This window comes from Pseudochaenichthys georgianus, chromosome 8, assembly GCF_902827115.2.
Source record: "Pseudochaenichthys georgianus chromosome 8, fPseGeo1.2, whole genome shotgun sequence".
In the NCBI taxonomy this organism is placed as follows: Eukaryota; Metazoa; Chordata; class Actinopteri; order Perciformes; family Channichthyidae; genus Pseudochaenichthys; species Pseudochaenichthys georgianus.
The window spans coordinates 24391502-24415095 of NC_047510.2; the positions used below are offsets into that span (position 1 = coordinate 24391502).

The following is a 23594-nucleotide window of genomic DNA, read 5'->3' on the forward strand; positions in this document are numbered from 1 at the left end:
AGGTTTCTGTTTTTTTATCGTTCTTTTTTTCAACTACAATCAAGTAAATACCCAGTGAATCACCCTGATGTACATTTAAATACATGTTTATATGGTGGTTAACATTTATACAACTGTTTGTTGAACATAGCTTTCGTTGCTAAATATAAGTGACGTTGATTCCAGCCATACGCCTTGAGCTTTCAGTTTTTTTGTCCAATAGCATTCCTCTGTGGGCGGGACTTAGTACAGCCTCGGGGCCTCAGCCTCTTGTCAATCCCAAACGGATTGTTTGTTGTCAAAATGGAGTTCTTACTTGGAAATCCGTACGGCACTCCCGTGGGCCAATGTATAGGTACGTTATCCTTGAAGTTATTCATTGTAGATATTTCTGCTGCATACATTGTGTCAGCGTGGATAAACATGTGGCTGTTTTACTACGAGGAATTACGTTACGAAAATAGCGAGCTAGCAAGCATCATCGCAGCAAACGTCAGCTACTTGCTGCTAATGTTAGCCCACCTAACTTAGTCCTCTGTTATAAGTGTATACAACTGAATATGTTTAGACAATACAGTGCAATTCTCAAGGAAAATACAAGTAAATGGCATGGGCAGTGTTAGTGTCATGTCTCAAAGGGGCTTGCAGAGCCTTAGCCAAGTCGAAGCTCAATATGTCCTTAGATCCTTTTAAGCTTTGATTCTTGTGGTCAGCCTGGTTGGTTTTTAGTTTTAAACCTCGAAGCGTGAAGTGCTTGTTCGTCCTGCAGATGATGAGAGACTTGTGGCCTACCACATCCCGTTGGTGTGGTTGCATTTATCTTTGCATCTTGCTTGTTGTTTGCAAAACTCCGATAAATGATCTCTGACCCAGAAAAGTTGTCACCAAGGTTTTATATTGAGAGACAGAAAAGCACACATGCTTCTCATGTTTCTATAAGACATTTTCAGTTCCTAGCGACCGAAAGTAGCTTCTTTGTGCACTGAATAGAAGCAGTTTGGAGGAAAGAAGGTTTTAGGAGTTAGAGGGGCCTTTGAACTGTTGCCCACCACCCACCGGTCAGCTGCTTTGTGCCATGTCATCCAAGACGGCCCTCAGCTACCAACTGTGACCCTCCTCTCAGGCATTTCGCTCGACAGAGGTCCTTATAGGTCATGCTATGGGCTGTAGCAGCACATCTTAAATGTCCCCATCTCACAGAGACGGCTGTATCTCCAGTCTCATCTCTCCGGTCGAGCTGCCGCTGGAGCTGTACCGCCTGCTGTCTGTTCGGCTGGTACTGTAAACCACAGCTGACACAGGATCAGCTTACCTGAAACAATTAGAGAAAATCAATAGAACAGATGCTGAGGGAGGCATTGGAAGGAACTTAGTGTAAGTGACTGAGAAGATGGAGGGGTTAGGTTTTTTTTTTTCTCGTTCTCATGCTGCGGAAGTAATTTACCCTGATTGTTCTCCACTGCTGCACATCTTTTTCCTAGAGATAAACCTTATAATCAGATGATACTAGCACATTCTCAATGAGTGGTATTTGTAATGCAGTAATTCATTCACAGACTGCTCCAGTCATGAATGGATGGATAAAAGTACATTTAAGTGAACCGCCCCTGTTTTCAAAACCTTAGTTGGCATGTGTCCACAGACTGTTTTCCTTTCAGAATATCATGCAAGATTTAAAATTCTAAATTTAAGAAGTTCTTCCACTATTTGACCATCTAGAAAATCTGAATAATATTTTGTATGCCAAAGAGCTTGGTACATAAACAGAATCTGAAGCTATGTTGGCTATCTTATGCTTCTCTAGAGTCTTTAAAGGACAGCAACCTGCAGAGAGGGGCAGAGATTCATGGCTTTGTTGGCAGCGGATGGCACAGCCAGCCACTGCTAAAGCCATGTGATCGACTGGCTTCACTGGTGTGTCCATTCCCCGCACTGGGGCGACTGACACAACCCCGTGAATGAATGCTCTGAGCAGGCATTCACTTCATTAGCAGCAAGGCTCTGATTGTTCAGAGGCGTTCCAGCTCATTACACATGAAGAGATCAGATTTTTTTACTCTCCTCTGCACCTCCTGTTCTGCCCTGTCTTGACCACCTGAGAAGATTATACTGGATGTCCTAATGGCAGAAGCTTGTTAATGACTCCAATCGTATACATTATGTTCAGTCTAACACAGAAACACACAGCAGCTGCTCATCCTGAACTGTATTGTCTCTATGTCTTCAGATTTGTAGGTGAGAGTAAAGATGTATCCTCTCAGAAAAGGATGCCTGTCCCTCAGTGCTGGCTCAGTGTGTGACGAGTTGATTAGAGAGGGGAGATAGGGCATGAATAAGTCATGGCTGTCAGACTTGTCCAATGTTGAGCCTCCCAAAAGTAAGGCAGCCTGGCCCAGTGAGAGGCTGCTGGCCCGGGCATGACAGCCGGCTCGGGGCCCCTGGGCTTCAGGGAGAGGGGCTCCTCCTGTCCAAACTCAAGAATCGTCTAATGAGAATCTATTGACTGTCAGTCACAGGAACTTGGTCACAGCTCACTTCGGTGGAAAAGCTTTTTTCCTGTTCCGCTGTGAAATTCACCCCAGATGACTGCGATCCTGAAAGATCTCAGCTTTCACTGACATGATGGATGGATTTGGGCGACGAGAGAGGAAGGAAGAGACGGAGCGAGCAACGCAGCGATGAATGCCGTGCTCGTTCATCACTGTAGCTTCTCACAGTCTGGAGCACATTATCTCCTGGCTGTAGACACAATGCTTTTAAATGGTAGGGTGGTGTTTGAAAGCAACAGGGCTCAGGGGCTTCTGTTTTTCAGCGTTTATACCACGTAAGACTGAGTACATATAGCTGCATCAGACTCTTTCCTCTGAAATAGTCTAGGTTCGTTTAGTTAATTTACTATGCAGTTTGAGGTAGGGCTGCTCGATTATGGCAACAATCATAATCTCGATTATTTGGGTCAATAATTGTAATTGCGATTATTCATTGATTTTGAAAACATTCATTTATTGGAGAAAACAAATGTGAACAGCATGCAGTGTTTCCCACAGATCTGAAATATACTTGGGCGGGTGGTGGCAGCGGGCGGGGGTGCCCGGAAAAAAAAAAAAAAAAAAAGTTTTAACAACATGTTTATTTATTGACTTTTCATTCCTGTATAATCATTTTGCGCAAAAATGGCACTGTTTGTCAGAGCACTTCATCCTTCTGGGATTTCATGAAGAACAGCTCCAACGCCTGTGTGTATGGGAACACCTCTGGTGCTGGTCCATTAACTGCCAGTGTTTCCCACAGATCTGTTTCCCACATATCTGAAATAGCGGTAGTGGTGGCAGCGGGGGGTGGGGGGGTGGTGACGTGGTGACGTGCAACAACATTAACCTTTCTGTTGGTCGCTTGTTAGCAGACCCTTCACGCGATGGCAGAGCGAACAGGTACAGGCAGGGCCCTTAATGATAGCCCTATAGTTTAAATCTACTACCCACACATGAACATATGGAAATGGGTTACTATTTAAAAAAATAAATGTATTTAGGAACCTATCCATGTGATTTTTAGTTGGGGTCGACCTCAAATCCTCTATGGGGGTCCAGGGGCATGCCCCCCCGGTAAGATTTTATTTTTTATTTTGGAGTTAAATTCATCAATCTGGTGCATTTTGAGGGGAAAATATAGAGACTAGATCTATGGAAACACCTATATTAAACAGAACTGTATACATTTCAATAATCATAAAATCATGGCCATAACCAATAACATACCATTTCCAATATGAAAAAAACACTGAAACTTGTTTATTAATTTATTTTTGGTTCATTTATAGTTGTGAGTGTGTCTGTGCTCCTGAATCAGCCTCTCCTGTCTCCCTCCTCTCCCCCCTGCTCCTCTTTGAGGCAGCAGCAAAGAATAGTTTTCTCTCAACAAGTTTTAAAAGTGTATCTTACCTTTTTTCACCTTAATATGTGTTTACATAACTGGTGACTACCTCACCTGAGCTGAGCTTATCCCGAGCTTGAATGACACACAGAGACCAATCAAGGGCTTTGATTTATGATCTGTATGACAGTGGCCATGTCGGCAGGCCACATCATGTGGACAGCCAGTCACCCTGTGTGAGGCAGGCCACTTAACAAGCCAGAAGGAGGCGAGATCAGTGCAAGGGAGCGAGGGATCATTGTCCACAAGTTAATCGATCGCAGATGGCGTCGTGGTCACGGACGAACAAAAAAAAATATATAAAAAAAAAAATATAATATACCGTTAATATACCTGGACGGCCCGCCCAAGTATAGTCTATGTGTGGGAAACCCTGGCATGTTTTCAGTTTATTACCCTAAACTTTAAGTATAATTCAACTGGGAAAAAAAAATCGTTTTATTTTGATTATGTTGTTTTTGTAATCGTTGCAAGCCATAATCGTAATCGCGATTAAAATACGATTAATTGAGCAGCCCTAGTTTGAGGCATGGGAGCAACAGGTGGTGGATGTGTTTTTAAAGGTCTTATGGGTTTCTCTGAGATAACATTCATGTGAAAACTAAAATAGTTGTATTTGTCTGATTTATCTGAGCCCCACAATCCTTACCCAATATGTTATCCAAAACCCTTCTGACAGATTCATTTCCAATAAAGGTTATTAATGAATTATACTGTACACACCTTTAAAAGAAAAAACAACGACATAGTAAGCAAGCATGGTCCTCACAGTCCTGAGTAATTAAATGTTCAAATAAAAAACACCATACCCTGGAATTGTATTTGAAATGTAAGTTAGTAATGGATTGTTTTAGTTGTATAGTTATAATATACTTTTACAGAGAAGTACACATGGTTCAAAGCCAAGTTTATAGGGGCTTTAAAGTGTAGAAACCAAGGCTGCGGCCACACGAGGACGAAAACGGTCGTTTGCGTTACTGTTTAGTGTCATATAGACCGTTCGGCCACACGAGGACGACCGAATACGGCACTAAACGACTGAGGAAACGATAACGGGTCCCAAGGTGGATAGAACGGCATACGCAACGCTCTGGGGGGTCCAACGGCTCCGTGTGTACGCCCTATACGATCATTTTCTGATAATGATGCGGCAATAGCCCCGCCTCTCCCCACCTCTGCTGCTCACCCCCGCGTCAAAGTAAACTGCACACTGAATTCAGATTATTTATCTTTCTCTCGATATGGACCTAAACGCGAGTGAAGTCTAATCTGACAGGACGGAGACACGCAGCTCTGCTCACCTGCAGCTCCTCCCGCTGCAGCAAAACACACACTTCAAGTCAGATCATCACCCTTAGCTATTTTAATGACCTCTCAAACTCCCTAAACTAGTTATAAATATGTTTATTTTTCCTGTCGGCCGGGTCACTCATTACTGGATCAGCTGCTGCATGAGACAGACACTGACGCTGTCCGAAGAGAGGGAGGAAAAAGAGAGGCTCCGTGTATTTTATTATTATAATATATAGAGTCGTTATTCATTTGTTTTAAAGCTCAATAAATAACAAAGAAGATCTTTGACCGGCACTTTTATAATTTTGTCCGGAAGATTTAAACTTTAATACACGTTGACTGGCGAAAAACTCTGCCCGGTTCTCTCGGCCCCCACCGCGGAGAATAAACGGAAGGGCAACCATGACAACCATACTTCTTCGCTGCTTTTGTGGAGAAGTTACAGCGCCACGTACAGGCTCGGCATATGTACTGCAGCTTCTCCAGCGGTTGGAGCTAAACGCAGCGGTCTATCTGGATAACTATTGCGTGTGGACGGAAGCTTGTTTGCGTTAATCCTATGCGTTTAGCCGTTTTCGTCCTCGTGTGGCCGCAGCCCAAATGTCTGGCTGAATATAACTCATTGCATACAGAGACAGAAAAGTATGTCACTCCATGCTGATTTGCTTACACAACAGTTTTACTTCCAATGTTATGTAAACCATGGGTTGCTTTAATGCATTGACTTTAGCACAGACGACCCATAATGCAGTTTCATCAGGCAAACAGAGAACCTGGAAATAAAACATAGTACTAGCCACGATTATTAAGAAGTATTACAAAGACAAAACTAAAACAATCTACTGACGGTTGCATCTCTCCACTGAATGGTATCGTCTACATTTAAACGTGCATTATTTTGGTTTGTAATCGATGTTGTTCTTTTTAAAAAGCCCCCAGCTTCCTGTCTCACATGCAAATGACTTCTTCTTATGTGAACTACAGCATAGCGAAGACTATAATGAAGTAAAGTCAGGGCTCCTCATTTAATATAAGGGGCACCGGTACTCAAACACAAATGTAGAGGCACAGACAAAAATGAATGAGCACCGTTTATTTTTTAAATAAATAGTTGTTTCAATATTTTCTTTTGTGTTTCCTGCAGAGAGGGCCACAGATGGAGGCCTCCAGAACGAGGACTGGACCGTCAACATGGAGATCTGTGACATCATAAACGAGACGGACGAGGGGTGAGCTGTCGCGCTGTCTAGATTTTTATCATTGTTGGGTTATAATATGCTTTATCAACGTTATGTCGGACGAAAACGTCTGCTTCCTGAATTGGTCAGTTTGTCACACTGGCTCAATGAATAACAATTAATACAGTGACTGCTGTGCTTCACCAGCCGGCACCGTCCCACAGAAAGTCTTTGTTTTCTGTACGTGTCACTGACTGAAATAAGAAATGAATGAAATTCGGCTGTCAGTCTCCTGCCTTATGAGGGTGAATACAGTCGAGACTAAATGTAGTAACATGTGTATTTTTAGTACCTTTTTTAGGATATGATGTCAGTTTTCATTCATAAATCTGCATCTGCATCACTCATTTTAAATCAGACAATATCAGGTTTTGCATTGCAGCCTATTATTGTCATCTTAAATGTTAATAAAACACATAGTTGTTTGCCTATTTATTCACTTTCTTCCACCTCACCATTTAATGAGCTTCTGGTTGTGTTCCCTAGAGATAATGCTTCTATTTCAGCTACAGTTAAGCATTTTAATCAGCAGACTAAATACCATATCCAAGTTTTCTCGTCTCTAATAATTGTAAAAATCCATCTTTTTTATCATTCCCTCAGCCCTTTCCCTTTTTGTCCCTGCTTCTCACATTCTTCATGCCTACACACAACTCATTGTCGTACGTCCACACACACATCCACACAGAGTTTGATTCACAGAACACAGAACGCCTTGTCTCCAAGATGTTTCTGCGAGTTAGACATTGTCTGGTTCGCAGATTTAGCCTCGATGTTTGGGAAATTCCGCAACTGAAAATTCCTTACTTGGTGAGCACAATGTTGTCTTAACACGTGTGACCGGGTGCCGAAACAAAATATAACAAAACAGATGCTGCATCCAAAGCCGAAAAGAACCAACACAAGGCGACTGTACTGAGTCAGATTCACATTACAGTGCTGTTTAAGGGAGTTACATATCATTTTGTGCACTTTCTCCACCCATTTCGATCTTTTTCAGCTCCAACGCTCAACGAAGAGCCGCATGTAGCTCATAAAAGAGTCCATAAAAGCTTGACTGCAGTTTGAGGCAGAGAGCCAACCTGAAGTCAGCTTTGATCTGACCTTGGGAGAGAATAGATAGTCAATCAGAAAGAAAAGAGGGACACAGATGGCGTGACAGCACTTCTCTATCTTAGTCAAACAGATACGCTGACAGACTGACTGGCATCTGTTATTGTGGCACAGAAAATAATTGATTCCAACAAAGCCAAAGATGTTATGCCTACTCTCGGCTGGGGCGCTTCATCCAGCTGTGTCTTCTCTGCTGTTTCCCTCCAGGCCAAAAGACGCCATGCGGGCATTAAAGAAGAGACTTGGTGGCAACAAGAACTACAGAGAAGTGATGCTGGCGCTGACGGTGAGAACCTTTTACTTTGACATTGTGTTCATTGTAAAACTGGCATCAAACGCAACTGCTTTAGAAATGGAATGGCTTTGAACCTTGCAACATTTCCTGAGGTTTTTATTCTGAGGAAGCCGTGACCAAAGTTGCTTTTCACTGTGTAGGCCACATAAAAGGATTGTCCCCTGCGTAACACTTGACCTTTCCACAGATTGTGTTTTTTCTTGGTCATTTGATTTGACTGTTTCTCCTCCCCGGCCAAAGTTATGTTTATATTGCACATCTTTTCTTTGGTTTATAGCAGCCATTCCTTTTAAACCGTGTTCACATCTTTGATAGGTCATCTAGTTAAAATTCTCTCTGTGCGGTAAAAGCAACGTGACTTAGAAGTCTTTCTGTTTTCATCAGCCTCTCACAAATGTTCCCGTTTTCCGTTTCCTTTGCCCGGCTTCTGTCTGTGTTTCATCGTCTCCCTCTCTGCAGGCTTTGGAGACCTGTGTGAAGAACTGTGGTCACAGGTTTCATGTGCAGGTGGCCACCAGAGATTTCATCGACGGTGTGTTGGTCAAAGTCATATCCCCCAAAAACAATCCTCCAACCATCGTACAAGACAAAGTGCTGGCGCTCATACAGGTATTAAGGCTTTCTTGGTTACTGCCGTTTCATCATTATTACCACTTTTATGTTGCTATTTTCTTATACAAAGGTACAAAACAAGTGCACACAGGGTTCTGGTTATACTGACTTCTCCCTATGGCTCCATTCACAAATGTGGTGATGCAGGACATTTTGAAATCATGTTATTATGGTGTGATGGTAGATTAGTGGTTGAAGCCAAGTGGCTGCCGCATGTTCCACTTTCCAGATGTTGCAGACTGCAGCCTCCTGTCTTGTTACTAGAGGCCACCTCAGCCGGCAGGTGGTGTTCTCCGCCTCGCTGCTCTGTCCTCTGATTATTCATAGGGGTTTATGAAGGACACCCCACTTTAGACACCGTTTTCTGTTCTATTGTCCACATCAGAGAGTGTTTCTTTCTTAAACATGAATTATTCTTTTTTACGGAGGTTAGGCAAAAGGTATTATGATGGGTTTAAATGTAATGTTGTTAAAATAATTAAATTAATTCGGCTGTAATATATATTTTTTTAAATGACCTGTTTAGCTTCCTACACTAAGCTGCTTATAATACAGCATTTAATTACTAAAGAGTTTTTTTTTTCATAAAAGCAAATATCTATACAAAACATTTGTTTCCGTTACTATTTAAATAGCGTATTTTAATGCAAATGACCACTATCGATGACGAGAACAAAGTAAAAGGACTCTATTTAAAAAATGTTGGTTGTTTATGCTGACCTTGTGTTTGTATTTGTGTTTGTGTCAGTCCTGGGCTGATGCCTTCAGGAGCAGCCCTGATCTCACTGGTGTGGTCCACATTTACGAAGAGCTGAAGAGGAAAGGCATTGAGTTCCCGATGGCGGACCTGGATGCGTTGTCTCCCATCCACACACCGCAGAGAGTGAGAAAGAAACACACAGCACAAACACATCTGTATATTCACAAAGCAATATCTTATGGGGTATTTTTCTTCTTCCTCCAGGGAACCCCAGAGGTGGACCCAGCCATGATCAAGTACCTCACCCCGGTCTCTCCTGCCGCTGTGACCCCTTCCCCCATCCCGTCTCCTGCCCCCCCCCCCACACACACCTCCCACGTGCCGGGCCCAATCACAGCAACCCCTGACCAGGTGAGGCGCTTCGAGAAATGAAAATGTATCTTTTTGCTGCACTTGTTGCTGTATTGTGAAATGTGATTTATATCAGTGGCGAGCCTAAGATATTCTAAAAAATAATATTTGAAAACATAAAAAAACAAACATTCATTTTAAAAAAAAAATTTTAATATACTTTTTTTGGTACATTTTTCATTTGTTTTACCAAAATAACTTGATTTAATTGTATTTAAATTAACATTTCCAAATAAATAAATCCTTCGAATCTGCCTGTTCAGTTTCTGTTGGAATGTGAAGGGTTAAATGAAAGAAGCTCCTTTAGCCGTCTCTGCGAATTACTGTGAAGACGGGAGAGCTTGGTCCCTCTCTACATTCACAGAGGGCCAGCTATAGTAACTCAACGAGAGAGTAATGTCAAATGACAGTACAATTGACCATTCATATCTTCCCTCTAAATGGGTTGGCTTTATTTTCGCGGACTTTATGACAAGTTCCGCCCGCTGTGAGGTTTATTTATTTATATGTGTCCTTGGGCAAGACACTTCACCTGAACTTGCTCCTGTGGGTATTGTCCACAGTATCTGACCATTGCATGTATGATATATGTGTAATGTGTGTATATGTAAAAGCGCTTTGAGTCATTGAAAAAGCGCTATAATAAATGTAAGGAATTATTAATTATTATTACATGTGTATAGAGTGGTGCAGTGACGCGTCCTAAAACCCGGAAGTAAGCTGCGCTCAGGTTCCCTCGACACAAAAGCATTGGGATTTCTCCATAGGATTATTAGGGAAAATAGCTGGAAATAAGGTCTGTGGAACGAACCTGTTAGATAAATGCACGTTTTGTTCAGCCGGATAATATCCACATGTCTTCCCTACTTTTATTATTTTCGAATCATAAATCGAATCCATAGATTTATGATCGATAGATTTATGATTAGCATAAGTTCGTTCATGATGGCCACTGATTTATATAAATAGCCCTTTTCAAAGTCTGGCATTCAAAGGAGCTTTATTGAATTGAGAAGGACAAAGATTAAAGCAGACTACAAGAGTTTATCTGGATAACACTCCTTTGACAGCTTTGAGAACATATACACTGCTGATCCTGAATAATCCCTGAAAGTGTGAATGACCTTTGACCTTCTGTGCTCTCAGATCGCCCGGCTGCGCAGTGAGCTGGACGTAGTGAGAGGAAACACCAAAGTCATGTCGGAGATGCTCACTGAGATGGTGCCTGGGCAGGAAGACGCCTCAGACCTAGAACTGCTTCAGGTTAGAGGCAAATGAATATATTAAGAGGGTTTATTTTGACCAATGATGTGCCTGATGAGACTAAAATGCGGAATAAATCTGACTTTATGTGTTTTAATGTTTAATGTGGATTTCAAGAGGATGTGGTTTCAAAGCTTTTAAGAGCATGAAAGCGAATCTGAATCAGAAGACCGTTTAGAGGAAAGAAATCTGATATTTATGATTTATTTTCTTTATATGAAAGGGTCTGTTGGGACGTCATACTAGCATACCTACTCTAAATCAGAATCTAAAGTAATATAGGCTCATGCAAATATTTGATTATGAGTTCCCGCAGGAGTTCACTCCTAAAGATGTTAAAAGTAAAAAGCTTTCCGACTTGGCACTCCAGCTGTAAAGTGTTGTAATTGTTTGAAGCCAGCAGGGGGAGTAGTGTGTCTAATTTTCAGAGGAATTGCTCAAGTCACACACACTTTATTTATATTGAGCTGTTGTAAAATACCTGGAATTGGCAATTAACCAGTGGTAATGCAACTCATGCAGAGTGTAATCTCCTAAAGCCAAATCCACTCAGGTATTTGAGTCAGCTGCAAGGACCTGTATTGTATTGTTAAAGGTGGGGTAGGTAATTAACTTCAGAAACACTTTTTGTTATATTCCATGGAATGCTCTTAACGTCCCGATAGCAATGAATATATTAAATGCTTTGACAATAAATCCATAAAAAACCGTCATCTGTGGAAGCCGTAGCGCTGTAAAAAGCACGACCAATCATTTTAGCCGGCCCGGCTAAAGTAACTGGATGGCCTACCTGCCTGTCAGCCTTCCATCTGTGCACAATCTTATCTCGTGCCCTCATTGGTCATGTGCGCGTTCGTGTGTGTTGGAGGAGGGCTCTGTAAGGAAGTCTGAAGGAAGTGGCAGATTTTTTCCGACTGCGTACTTTCAGATTCTAGCGCACTCAAGCTGGTTTCGCCATTCTTACCAACCCTACCTTTAAGTGTTCCTTACTAATACAATCGCACACTCTTTACACAGTAGAGAACATTTTTTCTGACTTGCTCAATAATAGCTGCTTTGTAAAAAAACAGACAAAATGAGATCTATTTTTCAGTTAACCTTCACGGATTAAGACTGCTGTATAATGTCATATCAATCAATCAATCAATCAATCAATCAATCAATCAATCAATCAATCAATCACTTTATTAATCCCGCAAGGGGCAATTGGTTATGAGCAGTTTATGTCATGTCCACAGGCAGGAACCTGCAGGAAGAAAGCACACACCCGGGAGCCTGGATGTGGATCATTCCAATTGACACCATAAATAGTTCATAGCATCACAATAAATAAGTAAATAAATAATCAAATGTGTCTTTAGAGCGGGTAGAGCATATCTACGCCTTGATGGCAACAGATGAAATTCATCTGCAAGAACATGACCTGGAGAGGCCAGAATGCTCTCTGCTTTCCGCAGAATCTGCTGGTTACAAAAGGAGTTTAAGTCTCTCTGTTTCACTCCGATGACCTTAGAGCAGGTTTTAACAATGTTGTTCATAGTTATGTGTCTGAGAAAATCAGACTTGTTATGGTTCTCCGTCCTATTTTGATTTTCTTTCTATTCATTGATTTATCAATACATCTTTTCTATCGATGTTTCAATCTGTGTAGGAGCTGAACCGAACCTGCAGGGCGATGCAGCAGAGAGTCGTCGAGCTAATTTCACGCGTCTCTAACGAAGAAGTGACTGAGGAGCTGCTGCATGTCAACGACGACCTGAACAACATTTTCCTCCGATATGAGCGGTACGATCAATCAAACACTTGTTAGGGTGTCGGGACCAGAACTATGTTTATATTATCTCTGTTTTCAGTGTAATTGTAACCTCTCCAACAGATGTCTTTTGCAATGTGTAACACCTTGGTCCAATATGTTTAATTGATGAATAATGGATGCTCGTTGGTCCTCTATCGATGGTTTTAAAGAGGTGTCTCCAGCTGTGATTATCCCAAAGCTTACCAGTGAAAACTAAACATTCTGAGAAAAGACATGCCAAACAGACATTTTTCAAGCTCAAACACTTCAAAGTTGCAAAACATTCCTTTTTAAAAACATTCTGCAGCTTCAAACTGTTAAAATGTCATGAGGTGAAGATAAAAGATGTTTGAGCGGTTGAACTTCACAGAGCTCGTGGTAAAACATTGAAAGATGGGTGTGTTGCTCACAGGTACGAGAGGTACAGGTCTGGCAGAGCGGCACAGAACAACGGGGTGAGTACCATCAAAGAGAAGAAAGGATTTTCCCCAGATTCCCTCACGGATCACTGTTTTGTGTTCGCTTGTTGCATGTTTTTAATTCATCTGCATTTGCATCACCTGTGGTAGTTTTTCTAAAGATGCTTTGAGGGATGGTTCAAACTGATTTGCTTCACATAGCCATTTGTTGTGCTTGTTTTACCATTTGAGTATTTGGATTTATTATTACTTTTAAAAAAGCTTACACAACACTTTAGTGCAGTATTAATATGTAATCCTCGTGCATCGCTTTTTTTGCTTTATCAAACCTGGAAGAGCCGAGCAAAAGAAGTGTCGATCTGCTGTTTAGAGCGTGTATTCTCCAGGATCAGTGATTCACCAGAGGGTCGGGGCGTCTCTCGCCTCCTCCCACATAGTGCTTGTGTTTGCCTGCTGCTGATCTCTCTGTCTGTTTGTGGTGTGGCCAGCTGATGGAGGCAAGTACGATGCCAGCACCAGGTTCAATCCCAGCCAGTGTGCTGGAATGAATGTTAGCACGTCTGCTGGACTGCATGGAGCTAATGTTTAGACCAGTGTTTCTCAAACTATCTTCAATAATGTAACCATTTTTTCAATGGAAAACATTTTGTGGATTTAATGCCATATCACTTTGAATTTGAGTCGCATTGAACTCTTTCTTTTTGATCATTTACAATTTTGTGAGAAATATAAACGTATCTTTTTCTCTGTTTTGCTTTCGACAGTGAATCCATTTTCTGTCTGCCATTCAATATCAAAACTGGATTCCAGGTTGCATAAAGAATAGGAATATTGAGTGTAAAATGTGGTTTATCAAACTTATATAAACATTTTTATTTAACTATTTAAGTATATTTATTTATTTTTATGAACTTGCTGATACAAAAATACCCTTTTTTGAGAAACACTGGCATAGAGCAAACAGTAGCTCCGTGTGAAACCAGACTATACGTCCTTCCCTTTTCGCCCTGTGTATTCAACCCTCAGTATTGTATCAGTGCATAGCCCTCAATCCACACCCACTGACCCTCAGTGTTGTCTCAATTTGTGTAAATAGTCAATCCTGTAGGATGTCAGTAGTCTCTGTCTACAAAGGGTAATCGCAACGTAATCTAATTTCCTCAAAAAACTATATATAAATACATACAATAATATGTTTAATCTGTATATTGACATTGCTTATATCCATTCATAATTATTGACGGCCATCTCTCGTCTCCCTTCCACGCCCTGTTTCAGATGTTGAATGAAGCCACGGAGGACAACCTGATCGACCTGGGCCCGGGCTCCCCGGCTGTGGTCACACCCAGGATCATCAGCTCCAGCCCAACACCCCGCATCGCAGGGGCCACTGCCTCCCCCGCCCGTAACCCACCTACAGCCTCGCTAACATCTGCAGTAGCGAGTATCGGTTAGTATCGGTGTTTGTTTTCCTGTGTTGAAAAAAAGAGAATGTGTGCCAGCATAACATTTGCCACTGATGTTGAAATTTGGAGGCATAAACATACACAACCACAATTACTTTTTCTGTCCAACTATCATACGCTTACACACTCTCTCACCACAGTTGTAACATCGCTTCTCCCCACTCTCTGTAGACTTGGCATCGGAAAAGCAGCCGAGTGTAAAAAAGGCTAATCTGGCTGCTAATGGGAAATGAGCCTGGCGGCCACATAACACACACTCTTCCCTAGAAAGTGTCTGCATGCTATAGTACTCTGGTTAAAGCTTGGATATATTGCTCCTGAATCTTATTTCAAAACCCTCTAACTCTGCGTTCTCCTTCTTCCCCCCCTCTGTCCCTCTCCAGATGTGTCTTCAGACAGCGGGAGCCGGCCCCCCTCTTCTCTACCGGGCCACAACAAGGATGACTTTGACATGTTCGCCCAGACCAGGACCAGCTCTCTGGCTGATCAGCGCAAAAAGTAGGCCTCCATTTTATTTCGTTTCTGGGGCAGCTTAGATCCTCTCATGTTATTATTCAGCGATTTATTTATTTTCAATTAAAGGGATATTCATAACCACCTTTTAACATTTAAAACAAAATCCACCCATGGGTACTTTTTTGTTCTCTGATGTTCAATGTGCTGAAGTTTAAACATCTTATCTGCCCACTGTCTCTTAACCTGCTCCGACTACATTGACTCAAAAACCTCCAGGGTAGGGGTGTTTATCTCTATAAAAACGTGTTATTTCTTGCTTCAAATTGAACACACAGGTGGAGCAAATTGAAGCTAAATTAAGGGGCAAGAGAGACAAGTTTCCCAGTTGATAAGAATGCCGAAAAATGGGCTTGTCTCAACCATACTGCATTGGCTTATTGTCAATTTTGACTACTTTTACTCCTCAAACTGGGTCGTTCTGCCCCTTTTCTCCAGTCCTGGGTTTAGTTTGAGTTACTTAAGGTTGTTTTGGGGTTATTGGGGGCTAAGGTGTAATCCCTCTCCCCTCTGTCTTTCTGCACTGTACGTCCTAATAAGGGCAATATGGCAACACATATTATAAGTATTTTCTTTTTTACTACCTACCCATCTTAACTATGTTTTTTATGTTTTGGCACACAGTGTAAAGTACGAGGACCCTCAGGCTCTGGGCGGCCTTGCCTCAGCTCTGGATGTGAGACAGCAGAATGCAGGGGGGGTGAGTACGCTGATGCATGTCGTTTATTACAGCTTTCACCCATATTTGAAGTGTGGGTGTTGTTTACATGGCTGACGGTGAGCCTTTCCCGATCCACTCTGTCCTCGGCCCTCGGGCACTCCCTGCATGTGATGGTCTGTGATACTTTGTGTTCTGCAGTGACATTCGTCCTGTGTGCAGTGATCCTATATGTAAATATAAGTGAGCGACGGAAAATATTATTTAAATATGACTTCCAGCGTTAATTACCTCGTGACTGAATACACCATACTTTGGATTTCTGTCGTCTTTCTTCCTGTCCGAGCACACACTGCAATATATTTGTATTGTTATCGCCATGTAAACAGACGGCTCTGAAATATGAACTGCAATACACTCACACAGACACAAACAAGCGCACACACACAGTGGGGATTGCGCATTCCTCTTTTAGTTACTTTAGTTACTTTACATTGAGCTTTTCCTTGAGGGAGTTCAAAGTCTCGTTTCCCCTTTTTTATTTTCCTCATTTTCATCTTTATGGAATGATCCTTTCCTCGTCTTTTTTTACGTTCTCCTCTCCTTCTCTGCCACTTTGAAATGAAAGCTGTCTCTTGCACATTTGACCTCTCCTCTGTCTCTCTCTGCACTGTGAGCTCCGCTGTTGTGGGGCTTGCTACCTTTCTTCTCTTGTGTAAGGTGTTGTTCTGTTGTTGATTCAGCTGAGGGTAGAAGGGGATGATAACCCAGCAGATCAGGAGCTGCCCATAGACAGCTGGCTTATTACCCAAGGAATGGTGAGGACTCCATCCTCAGTGTGTCCTCCTTCCCCCCCCCCCCCCCCCTCGTGTCATCCATCACCCCTGCTCCATAACCCGCATGAGCTGCTCTTATTTCTAGCCTCATCTCACTGCTCTGTCCTGGAATGCTCATACCAGCCATACCAGAAAGAATATCCTCCTAAGAATCTCTATGACAAGTTCAGATGGTTAGTGTTTTTCTATGGTAGGGCAATATATGAAATCCTTTATTTGTCCCTTGCCATTTACATGATTACAACAGCAGATGAAGTGAGAAAAGAATTACACAATAAGTAAAAAATGAAAAACAATATGACGATTAATAATCACCACCTATTTGGAGAAATAGACACCACTACTGTGGCAACATATTATGGCCACCTAATAATAATCAATATCAGTTTACGTGTTCACTTTTAAGGATATTTGTTCAGCTTTACCGTGCCACGAGACATCTATTTGTGACTAGGAACTAAAGCCATACTCAATGCTCTGTTCAAATCCACCAGACTCCTTTTAATAAAAACAACAATTTGACCTCGCGGGAAATATTCAAAATGTAGCAGACACTTAAAAACAGACCATACTCAAGTGGCTGAAGTGTGTTTTTCCTGCCGTCTCCCTATACAGAAGTACACTGCTTAACTTCCCTGTCTGATTCTCCAAACTGGACGCGTGACGATGACGTCTATACTGAATGTAAAACCCCATTTCAAACAATCTGAACTATCCCTTTAAGAGATTAACGATGTCTCCTTTAGTGCTGATTATGATTCACTGTTTGCATTAGGGAGCTACTTATTTCACATCTGTTTTATTAGTTGAATATGGCTATTGCAGGCAATCTTTCTAAATCAATCAACAGGCTTTTTCTATTGCGACATTTTGCACGATTTTGGACTCTATTGACATTAAACACTACACCCACAATTGATGCTTCCTCCTTTTAATGCCGCCCCTCTATGGTTTGGTTAATGAGCCTGATGGGTCACCAGGAACTGCCCTCACCTAGATTCATCCCTTCACACTCACGTACTAAAACAGCAGGGAAGTACAGATACTACTGCTACACAGCAAGTTGAATCATTACGATCCCAAACAAGTTAGCAAAGGGATGTGTCTTGCTGTGTTTTGAGGGTATTTGTCAGTTGTCTTCTAACTGTCTCTGGATTCTAGATAATGCAATAGATCAGGGGTGTCAAACTCAAGGCCCGGGGGCCAAATCCGGCCCGCGACTTCATTTTCTGTGGCCCCATAAGAGCTTGCAAAAAACACAATATGTTTATTATAGGGTTACATTCTACTTTCTCAGAATTTGTCTTTTTTTCCAAAATATGCCTTTTTTCTTAGAATTTGACTTTTTTCTCAGATTTAGATTTTTTTTCTCAAAATATTACTTTTTTTTGTTTCAGAATTTGGCTTTTCTTTTTAAATCATTTTGTGACATTCTCACTCAAGAGACTTGCAATTATTTGCCCCAGACTTCTATTTTCAGACGTAGTTAATTATGAAGTTGTTACCCTATCCGATAATAATCCAATGCAGAGGCAATAATGTAATAATACATTTATTTTATATATATTAAATATTTGTATGTATTTTGATATAGGCTTTAAAGTTACAACTGGCCCTTTGAGTGCAGCCATAATGCGAATGTGGCCCGTGATGAAATTGAGTTTGACACCCCTGCACTAGATATAGCTAACAAGAACCTCACACGTCTCATCTTAACCATAAACACATGAAGTAGCTAACAAGTGAATCACTAGTTGTAACACTGTAACAATGGAGTAGCTGTTATGACTGTATATTTGCCTAAAAAAATATTACACTTTGAACTTCTAGCAGTGTCGTTTTTGTGATTTCCACACACCTTTCTACAGCTTTTAATCCCCTGCATGTATTTTTATTTATTATTTCTCATGGATGACTTTCACTGCCCCACTGCCTTGGCTTTTTATTCTGAAACGCTCCTTCATTGCGTAAACTCTGTCTCAAGAGGAAACGCCACCTGTGTTTTTGTAGTCTTTCACCGGGTCAAAGGAAAGCGGTTTTTTCTTTTATTCAACTTTGATATCAGGTCGATGTCACATGTGGACTTTGACTTCAACGCATAGGCAGTGAAAGGATGTGGAAGACTTTTGAGTATTGTGTGAACAAAAAGCATACAAGTAGCTTTCCCACATGTATGGACTTTTGCTTAAGCCACTTTTAAAATGTCCTATTTTTTCAAGCACACAATGCATCACACTTTTCCAGCAGTCTTTATTCACTGTCTGATCATTTGGTGCACACCCACACCGTACACCCTGACATGGCTTCATCACGTCATCACAGTTACTTCATGCAATGCAGCGTGTGTGTGTATGTGTGTGTGTGTGTGCCGTGGGATTACCCTGCCTCTCGACAGTCCCTGTGCTTTAAGCTTTCCCCATCCAATCAATCTCCTAATCACGTTCAAGTGATTCGCTGATTAACTAATGATGTGGAAAAATTAACACTGCTGTGTGACATCAGTCGGCAGCTGTTAAGCCATGTCAGCATCATGAAACTAATGAGAGCAAAACACAACCTGGAAACTCCTGTTCTCAGTGAAGACAGCTGAGTGGCAGGTTGTTGCTCATGGTAAAACAATGCGAGCACAGACTTGAGAGGGGCTGAGTGTCTTTTCAGCTATTTCTTTTTATCTCATTTTGAGTTTGATCATCTTCTTCCTTTGGTGATTCCAATTCTTGTTATTTTTTTGTGTTCCAATTGTCTTTTTGGGTGTCTTTCTGTTGTGTGGCTTTGGTGCTGCCCGTTGGTTTGTCCATGGCTTTGCTCCATAGATCCCAGTACCGCAGTCCTCTGTCATGGATGACATAGAGGAGTGGCTCTGTGCTGACGTGGTGAGATTTCTTTAAGTTGATTTATACGTTGCCCCTTCTTTTTCTCTCTCTTCTGTTCTCGGTTTTATTTTTCTTGGAGAGCACATTTCATCTCACATCACTGTCTACATTTGACTTTAGTTTCCTTTCACTTGGCATCCTTTCATTCACTGTAATCTAATGTACTTTAACCAATGCTGAATAACAGTTTATCGTGAGGTTGACTGCTAACATAGTGCTAACAATAGGCAAGTGATAAAGGCTGCTATGAGCTTTGTAAACGTGGAGGTTTTGGAGTTGGGTGTAAGGAGGCTACTGGTTGTCGTTGCCTGAGTGGAAGTGTGGAAGAATGCATGATCGACGGACCCCTCATAAGCGACTTCGTATGGATTTGTGTGAACTTGCATCTGACTTGTATGTTACTTCTTGTGTACCAGAGAGCCTGCTGTGTTGCTGACTGAACACAAAGGTTTATCACTGTCTCCTAAAACAAAGAAAACTCCATTCATAAAACCAAAATGTGCACATTATCTAACGGTGTTTTTCTCTTCTCACTAGAAAGGGGATGCTGCTGAGGAAGGGGTGACCAGTGAAGGTATAGAATCACGATTGCGTATATTCAATGAACTCCTACATGTGTGAAATTGTGTGAATTCCCCCTTTTTTATGAATGTGTTTCTTTCAGAATTCGACAAGTTCCTGGAGGAGCGAGCAATAGCTTCGGACTCCCTGCCGTCTCCCCCGGGAGCTCACCCTGCTCGTGCCGCTGATGGCTCCCACAAGAAGGCCGAGCGGACGGAGGACGCCCTCTTTGCCTTGTAGACTGTAGACCCTGGATCTCTCTCCGGTGGCATCTAAAGGTCTTCGTCCTAAATGATCCCTCCGAAACAGTCCCTCCTGTCCCATTTCATCGCTAACTGGCAGTGGGGTAGCAAGCTATCTCCAGCTCCTTGTCATTCTCTTGCCACGGTGTTGCTCTAACATGCAGAGATGTTTACTGTGCAGCACAACTGTTTTGCGCTTTACTATATATGGATGTATTAATCTGTTACTGTGAGATGTATTACTCGCGGCCCTGCATCTCATTTGTAACACTCCACCAAAGGAAGACCACCTAACTGGTCAGATGTGGTTTTTAAATGTGGTATATTACTGCGAAATGAATGGGAAGGTTCACAGTAGGTCCATGAATTGAGTCAGTATGGAAGCATACAATCGGGATTATATTATGTTGCTTCACTACATTCAGCTAATTGCTAATGTATGCATTTATTGTTTTAAAGATGTGTTCTATGACGTACTACTAGCGCTGTGGTTATGGTTGATCCAGGCATTTTCTTTTCTCTGCAAATACTCCAGTTAGAGCTTTAGTAACGCTTTTAACACTGGATGTGTGGACGGCAACATGTGGTAATATTAACTGAAGCAGTATGGACAAAAAATGTATGTAAGCAGGCTGAATTTAACAAGGGATATAATAGCTAAACTATATATATATATATAGCTACTCTTGATAAGTGTATGCCAGCATTCCTCTAACCAAAGGGAATACAAAACTAAAAATCTAAAAAGCACCAGTTAGGATTCTCTGTTATGTAATTTAAATGGCTATCGGGATGGTCGTGCCCCATTAAGTATTTAAGCTACGATAAATTAGTTGGCTGCTTTTGAACGATTACAACATTTTTTTTTAGCCATTCCAAAGAATAGTAAGACTTTAATGAACAACTAGCTCTGAAATGAACCTGTAGAACAGTAATCATGTTCATGTGTTGTAGAGGTTAAGGGATCACGAACAGTTATTTCCCCTACTATATTAATGTCTGCACTTTGAAGCAAAAACTGTATTTTGTCCTTTTGTGTTTACGAGATGGTTACTATTTTTCAATGCGATGGTAAAAGGTCTTAAGATTGACTTCGTCTTGCACATAACTTTTGTATCTGTAATCGTAGCGCTGTTCACACAGAAGTGGATTGATGGAGGGTTCAATTAATGATTACAAGAACGTGTAAGAATAGTAATAATGAGCAATGATGGACGGAATATGGCATCTCAATTAGCAGCATAGCTTTGTGGTGGCGCCATAATCAACTCACATACAAAATGTATAGCTTACAATATTGCACTACTGTAAAGTGTGTATCCGTATAGAAAGAGCTTAATTTACCCTAAACTATGTAATCTATATACCTCATAATATAGCAATTTTAGTTATAACACATGTATTGGCTTATGGATCGTATCCAGAGAGGTTTGTGTCATTTCATCCCCTGATTGTATTTTTTGTAGTTCATGTAAAACATGTTTAGGTCGTTTATCATGTATTTATTTGTGGTTGAGGCTGAAGAGGGCAGCAAACAAACACAATACTTTCTTTGATTTGTGCAGGCAAAGGCACACTTATTCTTGGTTTATTTTCATTCAGCATTATTCATCGGCTCTTGTTGTAGCTGCTGCCAAGCATGCCTGATTTCAGCAAAGTATCTCTGACAGGAGTTTGTCTGTGTTGAACTTAAGATCACACTTTGATGCAAAAAGCGATCCTGTTGTCATTCCAATGTTTGCTGAGGCTCTGGTTTGTTTTACTGATGCACTGCACTTGAAAACTTGAACGATTTTATTCCTTTGATCATTAAAGACCAAAAGCTTTCTTAAAAAGGGCATCCCGCATTTTTATGAAGCTTAATTCATACATTACTTGTCAGTATAGAGGGAAACATTCCTGATTTCTTATACGTTGTTAACATAATTGCAATGGTGACATTGTATAATTCTGTGTCTGCATAATCGTTATGTTAAATATTGACATGTATTTTAGTTGAGTAAGATTAATGATTTTTGAGCTTTAACTTTTTGTTTAATGCATGTGGTTATACAGGTTTAATATGGTTGCCAGGTAACTGAGATAATAGCGTTACATTTACAATCAACCATTGTGTTCACTTTAAAACAACCTTCTACAATTGCAGGCTGAACAAAGTAATATTAAAAATGTAACATGAGATCCTTTAAAAGGGAACTTGAGTATTTTTCAGTTTGTGTGTTTAGTATCTCTTGATCTGTAACGGATTGTTTTGTGTAACTTGCTTTTATGAAGCTTGAGTCCTGACTGCAACATATATTCCTCTGATTTTTGGCTATCTCAAAATGGTTACTGAATGTCTTTTAATACCGATGAAGCCGATCAATCAGCTGATGTTTGTGGACTTGGAAGAGAGGCTAGTTTTGTTTCCATGCCAGTGTGGCTGTGCTGTCTGCTGCCATTACTAACGGTCAGATTTAGTTTGACCTAATGCACGTATGTAACTGCCCAATAAAACACTAGCACTGTGTGACCGCTACCTCACAACTGTTTGTGGTTATTTTACAGTAAAAGGTTGCATTTCAAACATTTTCTCCTTTTCCTACTTCCTCACACACATGATGATGCAACCCAACCGTAATCTTGCACTGTACTGACCATTCATTGTCACATGAGCCTCCCCACCACCCCCCCCACATGTTGGTTCATGTACATAAGATCCACTCTGTTCAAATAGAATAGCAATAACTTACTTTTGCCTACCCTGTTTACATTAATGGTTTGTTACAATTCTCATTAGATTTACTGAAAATGACAAAGACAAAACTAAAAATGAATTGTAATTTTACACAAAAGTCCCCCTATATCATATTTTCTAGTGTTTTGCCTTCATTTTTATATTTGTTAATCACCTACCTTTCTAATTTACAAAAAATATATTCAGTGTATTACACATTAATTTACCTTTTAAAACAATCTCACAAATTAACTCCTGTTATTACGTCTCGTTTCTCATTTGTTCAAATGTTTGTTTTGGTAAACATGTAAATTCCTTTCATTTCGCATTGACTGAAGTTTCTCGATCCAGTCTGGAAGCAACTTCATATTGAATGTTTACGTTCATTTGCAAGAACACAACATCTCTATATGTGGTAGCATGTGAGTTATTTAATAATATGTTGGTGGTTGATATTAATCATCTGTTTAAAACTCTTAAATCTCTACTATAGCAAAACAATTGAATTAGTAATTGCTTTGTATATATTTCACCAAACATACACTATGAATGGACTTCTAGCAAAGTGGCAGATTTCCCAAATCAAGTGAATAAGACATGCGCCTTTACACAAACACACCCATCAACCAGGGGGGTATACTGCGAAGCAGGATTTTCGCTTAGCCGGCTAAATTCAGG

General features: G+C 41.0%; 1 protein-coding gene across 3 annotated transcripts; it reads left to right on the plus strand.

The window, feature by feature from the left end:
- Positions 1-211: 211 nt before the first annotated feature.
- Positions 212-22718, plus strand: LOC117450835 (TOM1-like protein 2). 3 transcript variants are annotated; one of them, XM_034088826.2, is made up of 16 exons: positions 212-334; positions 6350-6434; positions 7764-7842; positions 8311-8460; positions 9212-9346; positions 9428-9574; positions 10721-10837; positions 12489-12622; positions 13045-13087; positions 14330-14501; positions 14901-15015; positions 15655-15730; positions 16432-16506; positions 19338-19397; positions 19935-19971; positions 20062-22718. In XM_034088826.2, the coding sequence occupies exons 1-16, from the start codon at positions 283-285 to the stop codon at positions 20196-20198; spliced, it is 1614 nt and encodes a 537-aa protein (XP_033944717.2). In that variant the 5' UTR covers positions 212-282; the 3' UTR covers positions 20199-22718. The 3 variants fall into 3 exon arrangements, with proteins under 3 accessions (XP_033944717.2, XP_071060151.1, XP_071060153.1); XM_071204050.1 differs by lacking the exon at positions 16432-16506; XM_071204052.1 differs by lacking the exons at positions 16432-16506; positions 19338-19397.
- Positions 22719-23594: the final 876 nt, after the last annotated feature.